A 25546-nucleotide genomic window follows, 5' to 3' on the forward strand; every position below is an offset into this window, starting at 1 on the left:
CGTATGTTTGCCTTTTCGGCGTGCATGCCTGTGTGTGCGTGTGCATGTGCACAAGTGGGTTTGTAGTCTAGTCTATATGCATTTTTCAATTGAACTCCATAATGATGATATCTTATGTCTGGCTAATGCAATCCTGCGCTCACACAGGCGCCGGCACACGGTAAATTGTTTATGTCACAGACGCCAACTCTAGAAAATTCACCCAGCGTGATTGAAATCCATTGTCGTTTTGAAGAATGGGATTTGCCTGTGTGTGCATGCATGTATTTTCACATCGGTGTGTTTATGTATTGTGTGTGTGTGTGTGTGTGTACCTGTTGTACATGTTGAACTGCATGGAGCATAAGCAGAAACCTTCCAGCGGTACATGTCTGCCAGACTAATATCTGGGTCCAGGCCCACATCAAAGTCATTGCTAGAGAGAGATACAGATGATGATTCAACTTGGATTTTCTAAGTTAGAATATACAAGTGACTATTAAAGCTGCACTGTGCAACTTTCACACATTGGCAGCCTCAAATATCAGAAAGAGGTAACTGTTTGAATTTTGAGCACTTCAATACCCAGAAATCATTAATCATGTGACATCAGTAAACTGCACACATTACAAATGTAAATGTAGTAACTTCCCATTAATGCAATAAACCGTTAATATAATGAAAAATTTGCTGCTAATGGTGTAAAAAATCCCGTTAACGTAATCAATTTCCAATTAATGTAATAAACATTACCTCCTGGTAATGTCTTTTTTTTTCCTGTTAACATAATCATTATTATGAATGGGTTTTACTACATTAACAGGAGGGTAAAATATCAGGTTACAAAAATGTCATAATTGAACTAATAACGTAATGACAGTCAAAATACAATACTGTCACCCATTCAGGTGTTTAGTTATCAACTGGAGAGCAATTGGCCACTGAGGCAATCCAACTGGTAGAAATGGAAAGGTTGCCCTCATACAGAGCAGCTCAGTGTGGTAGAGATTACTATGTTACATACAGTACAGTTACATCACACAACGGGTTCAAATGTAACTTTAAGTAACAACAAGATATGTAGGCAAGCCTCTATGCTAGCGATTCTCAACCTTTTTCATATCAAGGACCCCAAATTTAGTCCACATTAGAGCCACGGACCCCCATTTGATGAGATTTTGTCTCTCGGACCCAAATCTCAGAATGTTTTTACTGTTAGATATGATTTTGTCCAGATTTCCATGACTATCTGCATTGTAGATAGAGACATAACAGGTAAACTAGGATCAAAATAGTCATTCTTTTATATTCAATAAGTGTATTAACTTCTTGTAAATTAAGTAACGGTGAAGTTTAACACTTCAATTTGCTAGGGACCCCTTGGAACCCACTCAAGGACCCCCGATGGTCCCGGGACCCCACGTTGAGAACCACTGCTCTATGCAGTTATAAGGCAAGTGTAAATGACACAAAGTCACAGAACTAATCTTAATGTGTCTCCCACATGCATTATCGGGTAACACTTTACTTGAAGTGGTGCTCATAAGGCATTATAATCACATTATAAGTGCATTATGAGTGCATGAGGATTATTATAATACACACAATGCGCAAAAGATGTAGAGGGTTGAATATTTAATGAGGCAACTGTACAGTTAATGTGCACTTCTAATGGTTTTCTAATCTGCTTGTAATGCATCACAGTGCATTTCAGGTTAAGTGTTACCCAATGTCTCTATTTTAGCCATTCCTTCTCTCTACCTCTCTGTGCTGGCAGCCTGGACTGCAGACACCTGCTGAAGCTGCACCAAGTTAGCGGTGTGTGTGTCCGAGTGTGCGTCAGGTTGTGTGTCTGTGTGTGTGAGAGAGTGAGTGTCAGTTACTGCGTGCGTGTCGGGGTGTGTCGTGTCTGAATGTGCGTCTGTGTGTGTTTCTGGGTCTGTGGCGGAGATTATTTCCACGTGTGTTTCCGCTTGAGTGTGTGGATCAGTGAGTGTGTGTTTGACGGAGTGTGTGTTGGAGTGTGTGTCGGCGTCTGTGTGTGTCTGGTTGTATTGTAGGTCCTCCAGTAACACATAGGGGGCGTTGTCTTCTAGCAAGGCTGCAGACTGGACACTCAGACTACCTGGGATACAAAGACAGATATAAAAATATATTTTCATTTTTCAAAACTTTCTGAACCTTTTGGAATTAACAGTAATTAAATATAGGTAAAAGAGATTACTGAAAATGATTGGAAGGGTAACACTTTACAATAAGGGTACATTAATTAAGGGTTAGTTAATAACCCTTAATTAACAGTTAACTAATGTGTCTGGTAATAATTTACTAATGGCGTTCATGTTAACAAAGGTATTAATTTATACATTATTTAATAGTTTATAAAGATGACTATTAAATAATGTATAAATTAATACCTTCGTTAATATGAACACCATTAGTAAATGATTACCAGACACATTAGTTAACTGTTAATTAAGGGTTAGTTAATGCTTATTAAGCATTAACTAACCCTTAATGTACCCTTATTGTAAAGTGTTACCATTGGAAGCTACTTTTTATATGAAGCTATATGGCACTAATGTAAAAAATAAAGTAAAAGTAATCAAAAATAGGTACATTTTGCAAAGGTTTATGTAAATGTTTTAAACTCATTACATTTAAATAAATACATTTAAAATTAAACATCATGGAAGTAAACATCTTCTTTCCTACCAGGGAACTCCTTCAGCACCAGTGTGTTGTCTAAACCTGAGGACTGGTTGGGCTGCAAACCAGAGCAGAGGGCGGAGCCAGACAGACAAGGGGCATGGCCTCCAGCAGGACCAGGAAGTGAGAGCAGAAGGTCCAGGAAGTGGTCTCGGTGGTGGAAGGGGAAGGGCTTAGCGGGGTGAGTGTTGTTAGGATTGGACGGCTCGCTGACAATCGAGTTGGAGGTACTCCCTTATTGGACAGACACAAACACATACCAGTTTCTTTGACTGATTGATGAGTATTCCATGGTCTAAATTAAACGTTTCCAAGAGTAAAATTCTGGGGTAAACACTGAATACTGAGTAATATTTTGTAAATATTGGCACAAAACATTGTCTATTGGCAGATAAAAAAAAAACATTGAATCTTGTGCCGCTTTTCCACCGCATGGTACCGGCTCAACTCGCCTCGCCTCGACTCTACTCGCTTTTGGTAGTGCCACTTGGTTTTCCACTGCAGACAGTACCCCCTCAGTGTCGTCATAGCGATAGCGATTTTGACAAGCAACTGGTCGTCATAGCGACGGCGCATGAAACTGCCGTGACATCATCTTCAATGCGATATCGAAGGATTCTTGATTCTCTGCTTTCTCGGTTTTCTTCGACATTCTGGCTTTAAGTCAGATTTTATTTCTGAAGAGGCTGAAGGCAGCGAGACAAAAGACTGCTCTCTGGTTGCTCAAAGGCGACGCAAGAGGGTAAGCTAACCTGGTAGCTAACGTTAGCATATATGTCCCGTGTCGCGAAATGATGACGATTCTCTCTGACCAATCAGTAGTCTGCAGTGTTTTCACATCACCTTTTGATATGGCCTCAGCTCGCTTGGAACCTCGACGGAGGTGCTACTAAAAAAAGTACCAGGTACCAGGGAATATGGTACCTGATACCTGGTACTTGCCCAATGGAAAACCAAAAAAGGCGAGTAGAGTCGAGTAGAGTTGAGCCGGTACTATGCGGTGGAAAAGCGGCTTTAATAAATAGAAAGATCTCTGACTCACGGTAGCCAGCCGGTGCTGGAGGTCCCTGCTCTTCCACATCATTGTGGCTGAATACATCACCAGTGACATCAGCCGGTCTGTAGACCAACATGGCTATTGGCGGTGGGGGGCTCGGCGTCCGAAGCTCCCAGATGACCTCGTCCCCCTCCTCCTCCTGCAGCTGGACATCTGATTGGTCAACAGCTCCCAGCTGGATGTCGTATTGATGGACAGATGAGACACCCCCCCTGCTGTGGTTCGCCGACCTACCTTGAGCCTCTCTGACGTCCTCATTAACCTCGTTATGGGTGCGGTTAAGAAGGGAGTGGGAGGGGCCTGAGGTGATGTCATCCGTAGTGGTGATGTCATGAGAGTTGCGAGGGACGGTGTATTCGTAGGTGATGTAAGGGAGCTTCCCATTTAGGTTGTAATACTATGTGCACACAGAGAAAAATACTGATTAACTCGTTAACTAGTTAATACTAGATACAAACAGATTCATAAATAAAGTTATAATTATACACAGATAGACTTGCCACATTCACATCATATTGGAAGAAGCGGAAAAACAGGATGACATCTTGCTACAAATTGGCAGCGTTTAAGTCATGGAACGCCTACATTCAAAATGGCAAAATCAACCATAAACGAACTGCAGCAACTGCTTGCTTTTCGTATGTAGACTTGATTGTGTTAGTGTAAATATAACTGATAATTTTGCTTCTTATAACCTTGGACTTCCGACATCGATAGATTTGCTGCTATTTTTGCTGCCTGTGCCACTTCTGCAATTCGCAACGGCAAGTGGGAGATATCAAAAAAAATATTCCCACAAAATCTTCACACATGTCCTACTTGTAATTACCACTAGGAGGCGGACATGAATGTTTTTTCCCCAGTCGGCAGCACGATTACAGTAAATCCAATATGACGTGAATGTGGCATAAGCTAGCTAGACATGTGCATTGTCTCCATTAGCTAGGTTCAGCCTGGCTTAGTGTTGTGGTTTGGTTTGCAGCTCCACTAGCCGGCTAGCTAAAGAATCATTATTTGAAAATTAATGAATGCACCATGTGCAGTTTATTTGGTATTTTTCTTCCAATCACTTATTTTGTTAAAGCGTGATAACTGCTAAAACAGAATTCTGCAGAAAGCTGCAGAAACATAGAAGAACTGTTGTATTTAGAATCAGTTTAGAATAATGTTTTTACTGTACATATCTATGATTTTTGTGTGTGTGTGTGTGTGTGTTGTGTGAGAGTGTGTGTGTGTGTGTACTACCATAACATTAAGGCCCTGAAGTGTGGGTCCCTGGGCAATGATGTACTCCAGCCCATCAGAGAACACATTGCTTGGACGACGGTATTTAAACACTGTTCCCGCCACACGGAAGTTTCGAGGGTTGTCAATCACAGTGTCGCCATTAAAGAAGAAATGGCCCGCTTCGTCTGATAGGGCTAGATAGGAGGTGAAACATCGGGAACTAAGACGATAATATTCAAAGATTGGGTCAGAAGCAAAACTTACCCACAGAAAGATAAAAATTATTCTGGAGAAATTGTTCTCTAAAGCTGCTGGCTCTTCTTTTGACAAGGCCTTCCATGCAATGTAACATAGGTTGAATAAACCACTATAGGCTTCTAGGATAGTAGACAATGTAAGGTCAACTGAATTAAATACTGTAATCTAGTAGGTTAGTAATCAAATTAAGCTAATAAGCCACTGTACCAACAAACTAAGAACTCTGAAAATGGCTGAGGTTCTGCCCCCACCGTGGTTGCAGGAAGTGTTTTTTTTTTAATTTATTTTTGTCATATAGTTTTCTTAAAAGTTGGTTATTGGTTCTACACAATGAATTTGTCCAAAAAGCTAATAGACACAAAATTGCATGTAATTTGTCACAGTTGGAAAGAATGATTACAATTTGGAACCTATTTAGAGGGGTAAATTGACTGGCTCCAGGAAAATCACCTTGGTACGTGCTTCCCTTCACAGACTCCCAGTTTGCTTCAGAATTTACTTTAAAATCGTCTGTGTTGCGGAGAGGAAAACTCTGACTGTTGTTTGGGCATATGTGCCTAACAGCAGTTCAGAGTATGCGGCCTTCTTTGAGAGGGTGAGTGGGGTGTTGGAGAATGGAGAATGGAGAATGGAGAATACTACACCTACTGACTCCATAGTCCTACTGGGAGACTTCAATGCTCATGTTGGCAATGACTGCGATATCTGGAGGGGGGTGATTAGGAGGAATGGCGTGGAGTGGTGTGTTGTTGGACTTCTGTGCTAGCCGTGGATTGTCCATAACAAACACCATGTTCAAACACAAGCAGGCTCATAAGCGAACATGGTACCAGAGCACCTTTGGCCAAAGGCCTATGATCAGCTTTGTAGTTGTTTCATCAGACCTGAGGCCATATGTTCTGGACACTCAGGTGAAGAGAGGGGCTGAGCTGTCAACTGATCACCATCTGGTGGTGAGTTAGATCAGATGGCGGGACAGGCTGCCGGACAGGCCCGGTAGACCCAAACCTATAGTGAGGGTTTGCTGGGAATGCCTGGTAGAGGACTCTGTCCAGAATGATTTCAACTCTCACTTCAGAGTGCACTTTTCCTGTATCCGGGCAGAGGGTGGGGACATGGAGTTGGAATTGACCCTGTTCAAAACCTCTATCGTGGAAGAAGCTGCAAGGAGTGCAGTGCGGCCAGAAGGTGGTCAGTGCTTTTCATGGCAGCAACCCAAGAGCCCAGCTGTACTTCAGCTGCCAAGCCTTCCGGGCCTGGCTGGCACGTACGACCACAGATTTAGTGGAGAGGTACTGGCAAGCCAGAAAGGCTGCAGCTGTGGTAGTTGCAGAAGCGAAAGCCCTGGTGTGGGAAGAGTTTGGAGAGGCTATGGAGGATGACTTTCTGACAGCCTCAAAGAGGTTCTGGAACACCATTTGGAAACTCAGGAGGGGAAGGCAGGACATCGCCCCGGCTGTTCTCAGCAAGGGTGGGGAAATGCTGACCTCAACTGGGGATATTGTCAGAAGGTGGAAGGAGCACCCAACATGAGATTTGTCCTGAAATGCTTAAGATTCTGGACATTGTTGGGCTGTCTTGGCAATGTTGCCTGCATTTTGGGAACAGTGCCCTTGGAGTGGCAGACAGGGGTGGGACTGGAGGGTGTGTTCCAACTACCGTGGAATCACACTACTCAGCCTCCTTGGGAAAGCCTATGCCAAGGTGCTGCAAAGGAGACTCCAAACCTCAGATTCAGGAGGAGCAATGCAAATTCTATCCTGATTGCGAACAATGGACCAGCCTTTTACCCTCTCACAGATAATCAAGGAGTCATGGGAATTTGCTAATCCTGTCTACATGTGTTTTGAGGATTTGGAAAAGGATTACAACCATGTTGTCTGAGGTATCTTGTGGGAGGTGCTGTGGGAGTATGGTGTGCCAGGGTCGCTGTTGCGAATCATTCAGTCCTGTTTACGCTTGGAGCGAGAACTGTCTGCATTCTTGGCATTAAGTCAAGCAGGTTGAAGGTGGGCATCGGACTCCGACAGAGGTGCGCCTTGTCCCCTCTCCTGTTTGCGATATTCATGAACATGATATCAAGGTGCAGCCGCAGTCTGGAGAGTGACCAGTTCAGTGTGTTCAGTGTGTTCAGTTCAGCTGAGTGTGACACAGTGGGGATGAGGATCATTACCTCCAGGTCTGAGGTCATGGTCCTCTCCCAGAAAAAGGTGGCTGCCCCATCCAGGTGAGGGGGGAGCAGCTGCCCCAAGCATAGAAGTTTGGGTACCTTGGGGTCTTATTCACGTGATCGTGAGATTGACTGCTGGTTAGTGGCATTGGCTGCAGTAGCTGAGCCACAAAGCAAAGCTCTTGATTTACCGGTCAATCTTTGTTCCGACATGGGAAGGACATCGGAAGGACATAGGTAACCCTTACCTATGTGACCATAGGTAAGGGTTACCTATGTCCTTACCTATAGCCGAGATAAGGAACCTCAGAGCAACACAGAGGAACCTCATGTTAAGAAAAAAAATATTTTGTTAGACTAGTCAGAGAGACTCACTCATTCTTTAGGAGAGATCTCCACACATTTATACAGATTAAGCCTCACCACTTGGTTTAATTCATCCTCTATGACTTGTTTTTTATATGGATATTGTTAATAAAAAAAACTTCCTGGATCCACTGTGTTGGCAGGACTTCTGTGCTTTAAACATTCAGATCACACAGAACAACGTTATAGGTCCTAAATGAATGTTGTTAGTTCTAACCCAGTATGCTCTATGGTTATCTTACACAGGATAGTCTCTATCTAATAGACATTTATAGTTTAACAGCATTTTGTAATCTACCTAATGATTTCTTACTCAGTATATTGACCTTAAAGAAGTTGTAGGTTCTCACCCAGGATGTTCTCAGTCTTGCGTCTCTCTATGATCTGAATATCTGTGGCTCCAGCTGGGATGTTGGTGATAAACACATAGCCTGATGACAGATAAAGGCACCCCCTTTAATAAGAGGGACATTGGTCTCCTGCCAACTAACCTTCAAGGAGCTGCGTAACACCAGAGTGAACAAAAGAGCAAGAAAGATTGACACAACCATGAAAAATCCCAAAAGTCCCAAAAGGGGGACATTAAGATCATGAGCACCCATCACCTCAACTTGACCTCAACTTCTCCCAAAGCTTTCACCATACTTAAGATTCCCTCCATGCACAACCTCTTATCACCCAATAGAACTGTATGTAAATGTAACTAGCATTAGTACTAATTATTATCAATTATTATTTTTGCACAGTATTTGCAAAGTCATTTACTCCTTTGCCATGCCTACAAAACCTTTTCACAGACTCTTCACATGATACCACTTTTCAGCCTCTGGAATTTGCTGTTCTGTATTTGCTGAATGATTCTTGTTTTTAAGTAAACTGATGTTAAAATCACCCCAAAGAAAATGCACTTTACTTTTCTTGCCAATCTTATCTAAGGTATGCGCAAGGCTTTCTTAAAAGTGTCATTGTTAAAGTCTGGAGGCTTCTATAAGCAATCAGTTATCCAGGATTGTATCTCAAAAGTTAAAACAGGAGGGTATTTCAAGTGTTTCGACATCAATAGAATCACATTTGAGAGTCTACAAAAAAGTGTCGAAACCTTACAGTTCCACCAAGGTGAATTAATGAAACCGAAAGAAAGAAATAATTCAGCCACTCTGGGATTGATAAAGCTTAAATAGTAAAAATCAACACATTTCAGCTGCAATAGCCTTCGTCAGTCACTCCCACATCAATTTAAGACTTCTACCATAGGGAAACACATTACAGTTTTGCAAGACTTTTAGCAAGACTATGAGTAGAATGTGAGTTAGAGTATGGATCCAAAGATTCAACATATTTTGTGTTTTTCTCACAGTTTAACCAAAAGGATTGAAGACTAGATGATTTGACTTTAACCATAACCATAGGTAAGCATAAATAACTGTGTGCATGTTTGTCTGCATGTGCTGCGTGTGTGTGTGTGTGTGTGTGTGTGTGTGTTACCTAACTGTGTGAGTCCCTTCCTGTATGATCCAGAGATGCGCTGACAGGACGTCCCGTTGCCTCCACATACACCGCATATGTCTACTGTCTTACTGCTGTACAGCTCCCCATCACAACCTACAGCCTGGAGGAGGAGAGAGCAGGGACTAAAACTTAATTTAGTGAGTTAGACAGTTTGTTACTTAATTAGTTTATTAGTTATTCAGAAAACTTGTTACTTAACTGTCGATCAGTCTATCAGTCAGTCAGTCAGTTAGTTTGTCAGCTAGTTCTTCAGTTGGTCAGCTAGTTCAGTGATTCTCAACCTTTTTCATATCACAGACCCCTAATCTAGTACGCATTAGGGCCACGGACCCCCAATTGATGAGACTTTGTCTCTCGGTTCCCAAATCTGAAAATATTTTTAATGTCACATATGATTTTGTCCAGAATTCCACGACTATCTGTATTGTAGGTAGAGAGATAAGAGTGAAACTATGACCAAAACAGTCATTCTTCTACATTCTTTAATTGTGTTAACTTCTAAATGACATAATGGTGAACTTTAACAATTCATCAATTTGCTGGGGACCCCATGGAACCCTCTGAAGGACCCCTGGTGGTCCCCGGACCCCACGTTGAGAACCACCGAGCTAGTTAACCATCCATCAATTAATCCAGTCAATTTCTTAATTGACAAACTTTTTTGTGCCTCAAACGAGTATAAAAAACGATTTTGTGATATTGAGGAAATTTCATTGATATTTGCTATTTCCTTTCTAATTCATACATCACAAGTCACATAAAAATACTAGGGCAGAAAATGTCATTTAATCAGTTTCTTGGTCAGATTACCTGACATATTCCCTCTATACAGACTCCATGGTATTTGGCGTCGCGGCAGAAGGTGCCATCGTGGGCAGGGACTAGCAGCTGTCGCTCACCGCTGACGGTCGTGCACTGCAGGTCACATGGCTTATTGGAGATGCTGATGTAATCCGCTACACAGGGAGTGAGGTCAGAAAGAGAGAGAGAGTAAGCAAAGATCCTGAACTTATGCTGAATTCATGTCATATGGGAATAACCGTCAGAATTAAATGACATCTCACAGCACGCACTCAAACTCACAGATAGATAGATAGATAGATAGATAGATAGATAGATAGATAGATAGATAGAAGCTATACCAGGGTAAAGAGGTATCCATTGGTAGTGTCTTCTTCCAAAGGCCTTAGAGTTGAATTGGGCACACTGGTGCTGTTTGAAGCTGACACTGGGGCTTGGACAGGGCTACAAAACACACACAAACACAGACACCAATCAGCTTTCAGCATAAATGATTTGGTGGCACAGGTCTACATGCAAGTTACCCTACTAATCACTTGGTTTAACTATAGGTATTGTGCCTATAGATACAATATAATAACATTATATCATAGCTATAACAACAACTTGATGTAATACTGTTTTGCTGTAAAAATAAAAATAAATTAAACATGCTTCCAAATTGACATCCACAGCTTTACGTTTGTGACTCTTTGACAAGACCAATTTATTTAAAGGATAAGGCTGGTGTTTTTTAATGCATTGCTTACCGTCAACAAATCCTATGACAATAACAAAATCAACAATGCGTTTGCTCTACTCCCGTTACTTTCTGACTTACCGTTTTTAGCCGTCAACCCGGAACCTCATTGGCTCCAATTGTAAGCAAAAAAACTTGAAATACAGCTCACAAAGACATAGTTTCAATTTTAAAAATCCAAGAAAAGTCAGGCTGTTGTAGTTATTACCAAATCAAATTCAAATGGGAACAAATTCTTCATTACGCCAGGGACTATTTTCGGTGCTACAGAACTACTTTCCTGAGATCGCAAACGTGTTTACAGCCGGCTTATTACAATAAGTTGTTTGAGGAAAACGTCGGCCAGCCCGGTGCATCACAATGATGAAATATTCTGCCCAGAGCAGCAGCATGGCTCTTTGACGTGTTTTTAATCATTTTTTTAATACAATGGAGTTCTATGGCTGCTGGGACATGGCTTCATTGGGCACCGGCTACATGGACGAGACTTGTTGGCAAAACAAAATCATTGCTGATTTTGTTATTTTCATAGGATTTTTTTGACGGTAAGCAATGCATTAAAAAACACCAGCCTTATCCTTTAACACTTAATTGTATCGTCAGCAGGATCCAGATATGTATATGCATTTCGTATACCTGTACCTGGTTTGGACAGAGCTGGTACTGTTTAGGTGAGCCAACACAGTAGGAACTGTTGATGTTCTGGGTGGTGGACAACCTGAGAAAGACACAGGGAGAGAGAATAAAATATGGTTGACATATCACATGGACAAACACACAGAGAAACACATAGAAAGATATACTGTTCACAGGTGCACTAGTTGTCTCTTTTTGAATACACAATAACATGAGATACAAAATTCCTACGCACACCTACAGTATCGCTGCATGGCTGTCAATAAAGCTTCAAATCATATATGCTCAATAAAGCTTAATATGATCACATAAGAGAAGATACATACACATAAAAGAAGATTATTAAGGGTGGGCGAAACTGTTCTTTCATTAGTTTGTTTAATGTAAAAAAAATATAGAGAGTGGTACCTGCTCAACTGCCCACATGGTACCTGCTCAACTCGCCTTGACTCGATTTTAGTAGTACCACTTGGTGTTCCAATGCAGATAGTACCCCCTCAATGTGCCCCCCCGACAACTGGTCGTCATAGCGACGGCGCAGCGCCGCATGAAACTGCCGTGACGTCATCTTCAACGCGACACACACAGCAACAATGGAGGATATGGAAGGGATGGTGTTCTTGATTCTCGGTATGTGGCTGTTAGTCACAGCAAGGAGACAGATTTTATTTCTGAAGAGGCTGAAGGCAGCGAGACAAAAGACTGCTCTCTGGTCGCTCAAAGGCGACGCAAGAGGGTAAGCTAACCTGGTAGCTAACGTTAGCATATATGTCCCGTGTCGCGCAATGATGACGATTCTCTCTGACCAATCAGTAGTCTGCAGTGTTTTCACGTCACCTTTTGGTATCGCCTCAGCTCGCTTGGAACCTCGAAGGAGGTGCTACCAAAAAAAGTACCAGGTACCAGGTAATATGGTACCTGGTACCTGGTACTTGCCCAATGGAAAACCAAACAAGGCGAGTAGAGTCGAGTTGAGTTGAGCTGGTACCATGCGGTGGAAAAGCGGCTATTGATGGCGAATGTTCTATGCAAACGTACCGCAGTTTGGCAGAATTTATAACACAGTGTGAAACCAGACCAGCAATGCCGGGGGGCTTGGGAACAATCAAACTCGGGTTCCGATTCAAGCAAGCGCACCAAGTATGAAAACGACCCAAGACTATTAGTTGCCCTCAGCTCTTCGTTCAACACCATCTTCTCAGGATTCAAGCTGCTGGTGGATTCGGGGCATCCCGTCAGATAGAAGGAAGTTTGTGAGGGTGGGACCCTATTCCCTGTTCACCAGTGATTGCACCTTCAACCACCTGTCCATAGAACTGTTCAAGTTACACCAACAATGATGAGTCCATGTACAGGAGAGAGGTGGCCTGCCTCATATCATGGGGTACCACTAACCGCTAATACCTGAAGACTCTGAAACTGTTGAGATATGGACGGACTCCAGACGGAACCTGCCTCTACATCATCTTCTTCTGGATATCAATGCCCAGTTATGTACTCAGCAGAACCATTCGTGTCCCTGAAGATCACCATCATCGAAACCCTCAAACGGGACAAGAACGTCTTATGCCTAACAGTTCTTGCTGCAATGGAAGAAGCTCGCAGCCGATTCTCGAGATTTCTAAGAGATCTGTTTTACTTCCTTGTCTCTGTGAAGCGCTTTGTGACTTTGCTTTGAAAAGTGCTGTATAAATAAAGCTATTATTATTATTATTAACATTCAAAAGAATCATCACATCCTCCATTAGAAACTGGTATAGCTCTGCCTCCTGGAGTTCCAAGAAGTTCCAGCATTATGTTAGAAGCACTGTTGAGTGGGTCTTTGGAAATGCATGAAATCAAGGTGAAGAAAAGAGCAAGAAGGACTGCTACCGGCCCTGTACACCTGACCTGGGTCAAACAATTATTTGAAATACTTATCAACGTTAAGTACCAGGTGGGTGGGGTTTGCCTTTTGGTACAATTCTGTTTTTAGGTAGGCAAGTTCTCAAATCCGGAACAGTTTTTTTGTAGCTTTCAGACAACATTCTCTGATTGGATTAATTTGGCCTGGTGCTAAATAGCATTACATTTGACAAACTCTACCCATCTGGCCCTTGAAACGGGGCAAAACGAACACTGCAGAACAAGAAAAAGTATTTGCAAATACCATTTGACCCAGGTCTGCTATACAACCAGACAACCATCTTTTTCCAGAGGCTTTCTTTAGGAGAGGACCCATTACAACCAAAATTACCCATAACTTCCACAGCTTCTTCCCAAGAGTTGTCACCTATTCCTCTTTCTTTGTAGAAAAAAACCACTGCTTCAACCCCATTTTGTGCCGATAATGAAAAGTGTCTTTGTTTCCATAATGACTAGCTGCAGTAGCTTTAACTGTCAGCAAACAGTACTTAGGTACAATTCTCAGACACTTGGCAGAAACTCCCACAACACACCCAAAGTGCTCTACACTGACTTCTACCAACTTTACTTTCCATTTTGCCCCAAAAGAAGTCAGGAGCAGCGCTTTTTCCATAAAGGCTGCTTTTCTGTCCATCTCCCCATTTGACTTTAATGGGGGGAAAAAAGGTGCCGCCAGTTTGAAAAAGAAGAAAAGTGTGAAATTGGCCTTACTCCACCAGCCTGTATAAGACTCAGCCCCTGCATCTCCACAATCTCTGGACTCTTCCTCAACACCCAGTAGAAGTGTCTGTAAATCTAACACTGTTACTATTTATACTATACTACTTATCATTACCCAAGTGGTTTTTGCACAATCTCTGCATACAGTGTCTGCTCAACCCTTTATACCTTCAAGTCTTGGACAAGAAACTTTTCAGCCGAAGGATTCTAGGTTTTCCAGCGCTCATTTACTTACACAGCTAGTAAAAGTTGTACATACAGTACTGTGCAAAACTCTTAGGGACCCAAGAGTTTTTATATAAATTGTGTCTTAGATGTTTATTAATTTTTTTCTGCATTAGTTTATTAATTTTTTCTGCATTAGTGTTGTCAGTAGACTGCTCTTATAGTACATTTTTGATATTTAGAAACTTTTCATTTAATTATTTTTGAAAGCATCTTCGCTTTACCTTTTTCTTTTACATGTGCCTAAGACTTTTGCACAGTACTGTATGTATTTAGGGTGATGTGGATGGTCTACTGTCCATAGTATGTCTGCCACTGTCCCTTGGTACTGTGCATGCCAGTATGCAGTAGAGCTGCAATGATTAATCAATTAATCAATTAGTTGTCAACTATTAAATTAATCGCCACTATTTGATAATCGATTAATCGGTTTGAGTAATTTTTTAAGAAAATAAGTCAAAATTCTCTGATTCCAGCTTCTTAAATGTGAATATTTTCTGGTTTCTTTACTCCTCTATGACAGTAAACTGAATATCTTTGGGTTGTGGACAAAACAAGACATTTGAGGACGTCATCTTGGCTTTGGGAAACACTGATCCACATTTTTCACCATTTTTTTACATTTTATAGAACAACTAATCGCTTAATCGAGAAAATAATCGACAGATTAATCAACAATGAAAATAATCGTTAGTTGCAGCCCTAGTATGCAGTGTGAATAACTCTAAAACTCTGTAAATTGGGTTTTCATTCAAGTTCTTTTTGGCTGAAATATGAATTAGAAATTATAATCTGCATGGAAACGGCAAAATTTGATAAAAATGTCCCCATTGTTGCAACTAAAACGTTTTACATTCACTTGAGGCATGTAATGCCAAATGTAGTGATACAGAAATAATGCAATAAATAGAAATGGAACATTAAATAAATGCTGATGTAAGTCCGATGAACCGTTCAATTTCACTGCACAACTACAAGTCTACCATTTGTTGGTACATTACAGTATAATATTACCAAGTGCTTTGTTTTTGTCTTCAGACGAAAGCATGAAATATGACTAGCTGACACTTAAGAACAATGTGGATGTGTTTTTTTGACAGTCAGAAGCCTATTGATTTACTTCAGCTCAGCAGATGGAAACCCTAATTCACATTTTATTTTTCTGGACCTTTCCAAAGTCTGCAAAAACTTGCTTGACAGTACATTTTAAACATTGCTAACGTTATATTGCACTTGATGGTTAAAGTGATTCTAATGCTGTGTGTGTGTGTGTGTGTGTGTTGGGGAGCAGTGGAGCACCCACAGATCTTTGCTCCAATACAGACTTGATGCATCTGTCTTTCATTAACATACAAACTGTGCTCCCCCCCTTCTCTCTTTCTCTATCTGTCTATCTCTGTGTCTCTCCATGTCTCTCTCCCTCTTTAGCCCGTCCTCCTACACTGTTTAGATGGTAAAGTAGGAGAGACAGCAGGAGAGGTGAGTGGGAGGTCACTATGTGAGAGTGTCACATCTAATTGGTCGGCGGAGGAGAAGAGGGAGGACGGAACGAGCGAGGAGAGGAGAGGAGAAAAAAAAAAAAGGGGAGGAGATGAAAGGAGAGGAGGCCGAAGGTAAGGAGGAGGAGGAGGAGGAGGGAAAGAGTGAGGAGAGGAGGGAAAAGGAGAGGCGAAAAACGGGGCGAGGGGAGAGAAGAGGAGAGGAGAGGAGACAGAGAGGAGAAAAGAGGAGAAAAAGGGCGGGGAGAGATGGAGGGCCAGCAGAGAGGGCGGAGGGCGTTAATCTTGGCTGACAGGAACTTCCGCAACTCTGACAGGGGGCAGGTCAAAGGTCACGTGACACACACACACACACACACACACACACACACACACCCCTCCTCTGTCAAAGCTGTGTGTATGTGTGTGCTCTACCTACCTCCTGATTCGTCTTCAAACTGTGTTATTGGTGTGTATATACCTTTACATACTGTATTTTTATTTGTGTATGTGTTTATTTAAAAAGAAAAAAATTTTTACAGCAAAAGCAAATTAGAAATCTGTGTGTGTGTGCGTGTGTGTGTGTGTGTGTGTGTGTAACACACGCATTACCTCTGTATGAGACAGTGTCTCTCCTGACTCCTCACTCCTCCTCCACAGCTGCGGAGCAGGAGGACCAACTGGACCACTCCCCCACCACTGAAACACCTCCTCCTGGACAAAACAGAAACAGCAAAGCAGTCAGAAAACCAGCCAGTAAACCAGGTAGCCAGTGGTGAGAGAACAGAAGGCCACCTCATCCAAGAAGCCAAATAAACTGAATTCTGCACAGTCAGACTTTGTCACTGAACTTTTATTATACGTCTTATTGTGGTTGTATCGAATCGTGAACCTCATATCATGTATCAAATCATATCGTGAGATAAGGATATCGTTCCATCCCTAGTGACTACTCACTAAACTTCTGTAAAAACAGTCAGTAACCAGTCAGCATAATAAATCATAATGGTAACACTTTACAATAGGGTCACTAAGTTAAGGGTTAGTTAATGCTTAATAAGCATTAACTAACCCTTAATTAACAGTTAACTAATGTGTCTGGTAATCATTTACTAATGGTGTTCATGTTAACTAAGGTATTAATTTATACATTATTTAATAGTCATCTTTACAAACTATTAAATCATGTATAAATTAATACCTTAGTCAACATGAACACCATTAGTAAATTACACATTAGTTAACTGTTACTTAAGCATTAACTAACCCTTATTAAGCATTAACTAACCCTTAACTTAGTGTACCCTTATTGCAAAGTGTTACCATAATAATAATATATAGCACCTCTCTAATATACTAATATAATGATAATATAGCACCTCCCTAAAAGAGTGTTTTAGAGTGCTTCACAAAGAGACATAAAAACAAAAAACAGTAAATAGACAATGTGAAATGAGAAATGAGCAGAAACGAGTATAATGTTTCAGTATAATCAAATGACTATACTGTTACATACTGTGTGTGTACATACAGTATGTGTGTGTGTGTGTGTGAGTGTGTGTCTACAGTACCTGCGTTTGTTTGTCAGCTTGTCTTCCATGGCTGTGGGTCTGGATCTTGCGCTGCTCCACTCTCCCTTCACTTCTGTCCTGGCAGACATACACAGACACACACACACACATACACACACAAGTATGAATGCACATATGCACACAAAAAAACTATACAGTGACATACACACACATACTTAATTCTGGTTCTAACAGGGAACTGAGGCATGGATTTTAGATCAACTCTCAGAGGGGGTTGAGAGAGAGAGAGAGAGAGAGAGAGAGAGGGGGAGAGAGAGAGAAATTAAAACCAGAAAGAGCTGAAGAGGAGAGCAGCCAAGACTTTATCTACAAGAGGAGGGAGGAAATAAGGGAAAAGAGAGAAGCTCATGGGTAGAGCATGGCACTAACAAAGGCATATGTTAGGTAATGACTGACCTCATTTTTAAAGTAATAGTCTGAGACATGTTCATATAAATAAATGTCTATTTTACTATCTGAACAGTGATTCAACCTATATCCAGTTCATGAAAGCTTTTCCATTTCCACTAAACACCCGGTGTCTTTCCCGGGAAAAACCTCTCTGGCGCACAGGAAGTGATGCGTTTTATGTTTCGGGTTTGTTTGGAATAAACAGAAGAAGAAGAACCGGGTAGTTAGCATGAGCAGCGACAGCCGCCATGGCTGAACGGACAAAGAAAAGAGCGCCACCTACAGAAACTCAAACCGCATTGACAGAAAATCCAAGCTCCGCCCCCCAACACTGTTTGATTGAAGGGTGACGTCTGGGAAGTGCGGTGCAGAAACACCACAGCAATGAGCGCTGAGCATGGAAAGATGGGAGAAAAAAAAAAAAAGAGGAACTCAAGGATTACCACTTTAACTGAATAAGAAGACAAGATGGGAGGAAGCGGTAAGAGAGCATACTAGAGAGGTAGATAAAAGGCATTTTCCAATACTGTAATGGTAATGGTAATGGTTTCAGGGTGAGCTCCCATGTAAAAAAAAATGTGGCTTGGATGTTAGATGAAAGAAGTGGGTTAGAGCTGGTATGTAACTGGGGGTTATCAAGTGTAAACCTCTTAATCACAATTTCGTTGAAATAAACCCACAACACATATACCCTTTTTATACCAAAATTAGTGCGTATATGCAGGTTTTTTAAACGCGAAAAAAAAAATAGCCGATTGACTCCTTTCACATTGCCAGTAGACGAGTTTGTCTTTCTGGTTTTTTTTTTCTGGTGTGTCACATTTGACGTCACGAACGCGCCCCGGAAAACAGGGTCGGCAAACAGTAGAAAGCAGCATGGCAGTGACAATGTTACGGTGGTTACTTTTACTTCAGTCTCTCTTTCAAACTTATTCCGAATTTCCTCCCCTCGTTTCTCAAACAAACAGAAGCACATGGCTAATTATTAGGCAGAATGATGTCATCGGACCTTCCCGGGTCCAACTGAGGAAGCTGGGCTGTCGGACTTCGCGGTCGCAGATTTACTCTAAAAATCCTTCTTCCCTGGTTGCTTCCCTGGTCGGAATTATGCAGCGTTCCATGCAGCAGTGATGTTACGATGGTAGTGAGGGCTTAATCCCCTAAGAAGAACAAGCTACTTACCTCGGAACCCATCGTCTATCGGTCTGACGACGATTAGACTCTGGGGGGGGGCGACGGCCAATATTTCGGGGTTTCCGGTGTAGCCAGCGGACATCCGGGCCAAGACTTCCTTCTCACGGTTCAAGTTGCTAATCGGACTGTAAACAATGACCGGCGCACGGAAGAGGAAGTCTTGGCCCGGATGTCCGCTGGCTACACCGGAAACCCCGAAATATTGGCCGTCGCCCCCCCAGAATCTAATCGTTGTCAGACCGATAGACGATGGGTTCCGAGATTGGCTTACACATACTTCACAGCAATATGCCCAGTCATTTCTAAATTCGTTATCGGTCCCAACAACAATAGGATAACAGGACAGCTGACCCTTATGACTTGAAATAGCCTATTCAGCAGTTCAGAAACTAAACTAGGCTAAAAGGATGGCTGACCTGAAAATCTTATTTTTGTGACAAAGACCTGATTTTCTTGAAGCTGTCTAAATAGGGGAAATCAGATTCTGTCGTTTCTTCCAGTTCAAACAGACATCGGATCAGATCTGGGCCACAAAAGACCCCATTGACACCTGACAGCAACATGCGACTTGGGCGTTTGTGACCTCTGCACAGCTTTGGCTTCTTCTCAGTGCTTGCAAAATACAGAAGCATATAGTAGCCTTCATTAGGTTTGCTGCACACCGATTTGTCTCGGCTCATTTATTATATATAATCATTTCAGCAAGTAAAAACATGTACGATGTGTTCGCGAACGGGGCGAACCTGGTGAAGCCGGGATGCAAAACGCGTCGTTCGCTCCATTGGTTTTACTTGCTGAAATTATTTGATCATAAATAAGCCAAGATAAATCGGTCTATAAGGTAAACCTAATCTCCTATGTAAATGCAGTAGTGTTTCCAATCAACATACAACTATGTACAAATATTAAGTAAGATCCAGATAAGAAGTTTCTGTTGTTTTGCGTGCTCAGCAGAGTGGCATTCTTTTTATATATATATATCTACAGTATATATATATATTTTTTTAGAAAAGCTGATTTGCACTGAACTTGTGAGATTCATAATTCTGTACTTTTTGCCAACGAGGCATGTTAATGCAAAGGGTAAAATGGACACAAATCAGAGTTTTTGTCCCCGAGGAAATCTGCTTTTGAGGTTCAGATATCCTACATCAAGCTAGAAGCAGATATCTGGGTTTGTCATGTGTCAGGAAGAATTGTTCTGCTCCATTTGAGTCCATTCTCAGCTTGGTGGTGGGGTTTTTGAACACTCCAACCTACAAACACACACACACACACACACCTACACACACACTCATACAACCATGGCTCAAAGTCCCACTACTGTGTTGCCTCAACAGGGTCCTAAACAAGCCTACACAGGCTCCTTGCTCTCTGTTAGATTACCCTCTGGCTAGTTTCTCACACACACACACACACACACACACACACACACACACACACACACACAACACTGTGTTCGGATGTTTGTGTGTCTTGTGAGCGGACAACAGTTGTTTTCTACCAGAGCTGTGGCAAACAAAGCAGTGAAGCAGTGTTTCTTGAACTATGGTGGGTCAGGAGTCAAACTGGGACACGGCACCAAATGTTTTGATGGTTCCCTAAGAAACTAAATGGTTGATTTGATAGATCAGGGGCATCCCATGTAAAAAAGGATGCTTGCACTTCTTCCCAAAGTTTGGGGATTGCGGGCATTTGAGTGTGGGACAGTGTGGGACAGTGTGGGACCTTGACTACAGCCACACTCGTTACATACAACCTTGACTACAGCTACATGCATTACATACAGTCATTACATGCAGTGTTTTTCAGTTGATTTCCACATCTCACTCCTTAAAGCCTTGGTAGGAAAAATAACAATTGCAGCTAAGCAACTTTACCACATGAATTAAACCCTTTTTTGGCAATGTTTATTAATCCTTTGCCTCACTGTTGTTATGGTGCATTATGTTTGTGTGTAATAATGTGCAATGACTGCTTCGGCACTGTTGGAAGACAATACAGACGTTGGCAAATATGTATATTTAGATGTCAAGCCAATTTTCTGACAGTTGTTGATCGTGTGCGCCCTTCAGAACTTTCCTTTATTACTGCCGCCATCAGTTTTCTTTTATGTGTAATACCAGCAAACGCTTCCAAGTAACATCTTTTATCTGGACTCTTCGTCAACCTCATCCACAATGATCAACTCCACAGCCAGCAAAGCTGGGGTTGTTTAAGTTTACTGCTGTGTGCTTTTCCTTTTATTGGAAAGTCTGAACGGGTTGAATGATAAATTAAATGCTGAACAGGCAAATGTGGGGCATTTCATCAACGATTTATAGATAATTGTGGGAGTTGATGGGGTGTGGATATTAAGCTCATTCTAAATCCACCAGTGTTTGTGATTTATTTTTATAGGAGAATCATGAGTACTGGTGGTGAACACAGAACTTCATGGCTCTGTAAAAGGGATAAAATCAACATAGATAACAAAGTGGACTATAAGGAACAAAGCTATCATGGAAAAAAATACAGTTGGTCATAATTGCTGACAAAATTACCCATCTGCATTTCCTCAAAGTGGCGCTATTCATCGTGGTCCAAGAACCACTGCATACACACACATACGCTTTAGCAATAACAAGCCATGAAAGGTTTTGATTTAGTGATTTTAGAGCAGCTAAGAGGCGTTGTTAGGCCCATCGAAAAGCACAGTAAAACCCCCTTAGCTGCTTTAAAATCAGTGTAAAGCATTGTGTGCACTGGCTTATTGCTTTAATAAAACAAAGGCAACATACCATTGTGTTAAAAGAGAAAGAATTCAATAAATAATCTATTTTTAATAGCTCAATAATAATAATTGCCATTGTTAAGCCCAGCAGTATAGTTCTTGAACAGTGGCTAAGCAAAGTGGTGGCAAAATTTCAATTCAGTTCACTGTGGTCACAGGTGTGTGTTTATCTGGTAGCCTATTTTACAGTGGCTTCCAATGTCACTCAGCCGATCTGAGGGCCGGAACTGTCTATTTTAGAAAAAACACACACACACACACACACACACACACACACACACACACACACACACACACACACACACACACACACACAGAGAGAGAAAGAGAGAGAGAGAGAGAGAGAGAGAGAGAGCGAGAGAGAGAGAGAGAGAGAGAGTTATTAGGCCCCCACCGTGCTTTGATCTTGCAGCAGAGAAAAGGAGGAGAGCAGACGAGTGGAGGAGGAGAGGAAAGCAGGAGAGGAGGTCGCCCCCCCATACCTTCCGTTGTCTCCTATGGAGAGGACGTCACACCTACCTCCATTCAGAAATCTGGCAATTTAATGTTGCCTTCTTTATCGGCAAAAGTGCATACCTCCCAAAATATGACTCATGGTCCTTTTGAATCACTAGAAGCTATTTATCAAGTCGGCATACACCTGATCCACCAAGCGGCACTTATTGAAATACAATTTCTACTTTTGGAATTGGTTCACAACACTGCTCGCTGCACCAAACACAGTGTATTTTTTTGGTGGAAGAAGATTGTGGGAATCAGGCGAACCAATTCTAAAAGTTGACATTTTGTTCGAGAAAATGTAGTATGGTGTATTATATCTATACCGAATTGAAGAGCGGACTTTATAGATTTATTAGAGGTCTTGACTCATATTTTAAGAGGTATGTACTTTTGCCGACAATCGAGAAGTTATGAAACTGCCAGATTTCTGAATGGAGTGTCGGCCGTGTGTTTCTCCATGCAAGAAAGAACGGAACGTATCGGGCTACAGGGGAGGAGAGCAAAAGAAAGTCTTTGCCGAGAATAGAGATGTGAAAAACGAGTTGTAATAATCAAAACATAAGACATATAAATCGACAACAATGTATAGCCTACTTTTAGTCCACAATATCAAGTTGTGTTATGTGCTATCCCAAACTGTAGGCATTCCTAACGAGAAAACGACAAAACATGATTACTAGCATTACAGCCGACGGGAGAATTGGTCAAGTTCAACAAGGTCATTGGACATGGTAAGTCGCTATTCCCCCTTACTTTTCCCCTGAATATATATAGTAAAGTTAACTATGGAGAAGGATTAAGATTTTGTTCAAACATCCTCCACAAAACCTCAAATCGTTTCGAGCCACAGCCTCGAAACTCAGTGGTTAAGATGGAAAAAAGAACAGATTAGTGAATGGGTTGAACCAAAAATTATAACGGGTCCCGCTCATTTAAGCCGGTATCTTTTAGAACAAATTCTGTATCAGGGAAACGAACCGTTTATCTACAGTATTTCCCAGACCGGATACGTTACGTATGAAGACACAGGTACGCCAAATTCCATTAAAAAATCTGGCAGTTTACTGCTGCCTTGTTTATCGGCAAATGTACACATATCACAGAGCACGACTTAAGAACTTTTACGAATCGTTAGGGTCCATTCTTCAAATCGGTATACATCCGATACACCAAACATCACGTCATTTCAGTAAAATTTAAACTTTTCGAACTGCTTCGCCCGTTATTCCTACAGCCTTCTTCCACCAAAATACACCGTTGAGGGCGGTAGCGAGCAGGGTGAACAATTCAAAAAGTTAAGATTTTACTGAAACAAAGTGCTGCTATGTGGATTATACGAATGCCGAATTAAAGAGTGTCCCCTAAATATTCGTAAAATGTTCCAAGTCCTGTTCTACGATGTGTGTGCGTGCGCCGATAAGCAAGGCATCTTTAAAGTGACAGATTTCTGAATGGAGTTTAGCGTCCGGGCACTCTCCACACAAGGAAGGACGGAACGTATGGGGGCAAACTATCCCCCACTCCTCTTGTCAACTTTTGCACAGTTTCGGCAAATGGACACGGCATATATCCACCCTATGGAGTGACTGGAATGCTATTCTGAGAGCTATTTACCTTGACGGGCCAGTTCGTCGTTACCGGGAAAACGAGGAGCTGTAGGAGGAGAAGGGAGCAGACCGGGAGAGCTGAGCCTCCGTTACCGAACATGGTTCATTCAGGAGCCGACAACACCTCCCCTCCCCTCCCCTCTCCTCCCCACTCTTCTCCCTCTCTCCCCTCCTCCCTCCAACTACTCCTCCTCCTCCCTAATTTCGACCCCCTTTTTAGTCCACACACACACACACACACACACACACACACGTCTGCCCTGCTTTCTAAGAGTATCATGTTAGCAGGTCCCCTGCCACTTTAAGGAGATAGAAGACAAATCATGTGTGCAAAAGTACACATAATTACCCTAACTTTTAAACGATATTTTCTATGCAAATTGGTTCAAATTAGTCCAATATGGCTGGACATTCATCTGGACATGTCAGATCTGTCAACTAGTGACCAGTGATTCTCAACCTTTTTCATATCAAGGACCCCTAATTTAGTCCACATTAGGGCCACGGACCCCCATTTGATGAGATTTTGTCTCTTGGACCCAAATCTGTCAATATCTTTTATTGCTAGATATGATTTTGTCCAGAATTCCATGACTATCTGTATTGCAGGTAGAGAGATGAACAGTGAAACTATGATCAAAACAGTCATTCTTCTACATTTTCTAATTGTGTTCACTTCTTGTAAATTAAATAATGCTGAAGTTTAACAATTTATCAATTTACTGGGGACCCCCTGGAACCCCCTCGAGGACCCCTGGCGGTCCCCGGACCCCTCGCTGAGAACCACAGATCTCGACAAATTCCTGTTCATTTATTGTACTTGACTACAGTAGAATGATTGTCGCTCCCTTCAATACATCTCAGTGTAATCGATGGACTCGATTCTAAAAACATGAGCAGAGCATGAAATGTGTTGTTTTTTTTGTTGTTGTTGTTGTTGTTGTTTTTTTACCTATGGATGACATTGGAGTCCAGTTTCTGTGGAAATTACTCTTTTCATCTTATGGGGTTATGTTAGAGCTTTAATGACGTCTAGTGGAAAAAGTGTAAACTACATCTCATGCAGAAACCGATAAAAACTGGTCCTAGATTAGCGGTATTAGACGATGAACGATAATAAAGGAAGGATGGAAGGACTGAAGGATTTTTTTTCCCTTCCCTCCATCTTCCCCTCCTTCTTGCCCTTCGGAAATCACACATCAGGACGTGTCTGCTGCCTTTCTGGCCATACTTATCAGTTAGCATGGAGGGGGGGTTCCCCAGGGTTCAATGCTGGGCCCACTCCTCTTTTTTTTCTCTACACCAGATTGCTTGGCAGTGTCATCTTATTATCAACTTTCCATTCTCTGACACTCTTTTTTCCCCAATCTTTATTGAAAAAACATTCAAATATACAAACAGTGCAGACATGTGCTCAGCAGTATACAAAGAAACAACAATATGAATTTAAATAAACAAATAAAAGTAATAATAATAATTATTTACCCCCAAAAAAACTAAAAGTTGGGATAAATAAACTTAAAAAAAACATGTTATTCTTCTTTAAAGAGTTCACCGTGACAGTTTTATTACTAAAAATTACAAAGAATTTCTGTGTGGAAATTGTTACAAGCTTTTTTTTTTAAGTAAATGTTACTCAAAAAATGCAAAAATAAAAACTAGGTCCAGCCAGTTAAAAGCTTAGAAAAACCAAGTATTTTTTAAAGGAAT

General features: G+C 41.6%; 1 protein-coding gene across 1 annotated transcript; it reads right to left on the bottom strand.

Moving 5' to 3' along the window:
• Window positions 1–314: 314 nt before the first annotated feature.
• LOC139666077 (ADAMTS-like protein 2) lies at window positions 315–23936 on the bottom strand (the record flags this gene model as incomplete). Its single annotated transcript, XM_071545173.1, is given in 17 exon segments — window positions 315–415; window positions 1741–1828; window positions 1955–2104; window positions 2695–2746; window positions 2903–2922; window positions 3731–4142; window positions 4991–5166; window positions 8117–8197; window positions 9252–9375; window positions 10086–10231; window positions 10418–10520; window positions 11452–11533; window positions 16392–16446; window positions 16449–16469; window positions 16472–16493; window positions 17351–17428; window positions 23844–23936. Coding segments are annotated over 17 exon segments (1804 nt in total), but the record flags the coding sequence as incomplete, so codon positions are not given.
• Window positions 23937–25546: the final 1610 nt, after the last annotated feature.

The sequence above is a fragment of the Centroberyx affinis genome, unplaced genomic scaffold (genome assembly GCF_046629955.1).
Source record: "Centroberyx affinis isolate AG114_WGS23_722 - 3 ecotype Tasmania unplaced genomic scaffold, CSIRO-AGI_Caff_v1 ptg004787l_1, whole genome shotgun sequence".
Classification (NCBI taxonomy): Eukaryota; Metazoa; Chordata; class Actinopteri; order Beryciformes; family Berycidae; genus Centroberyx; species Centroberyx affinis.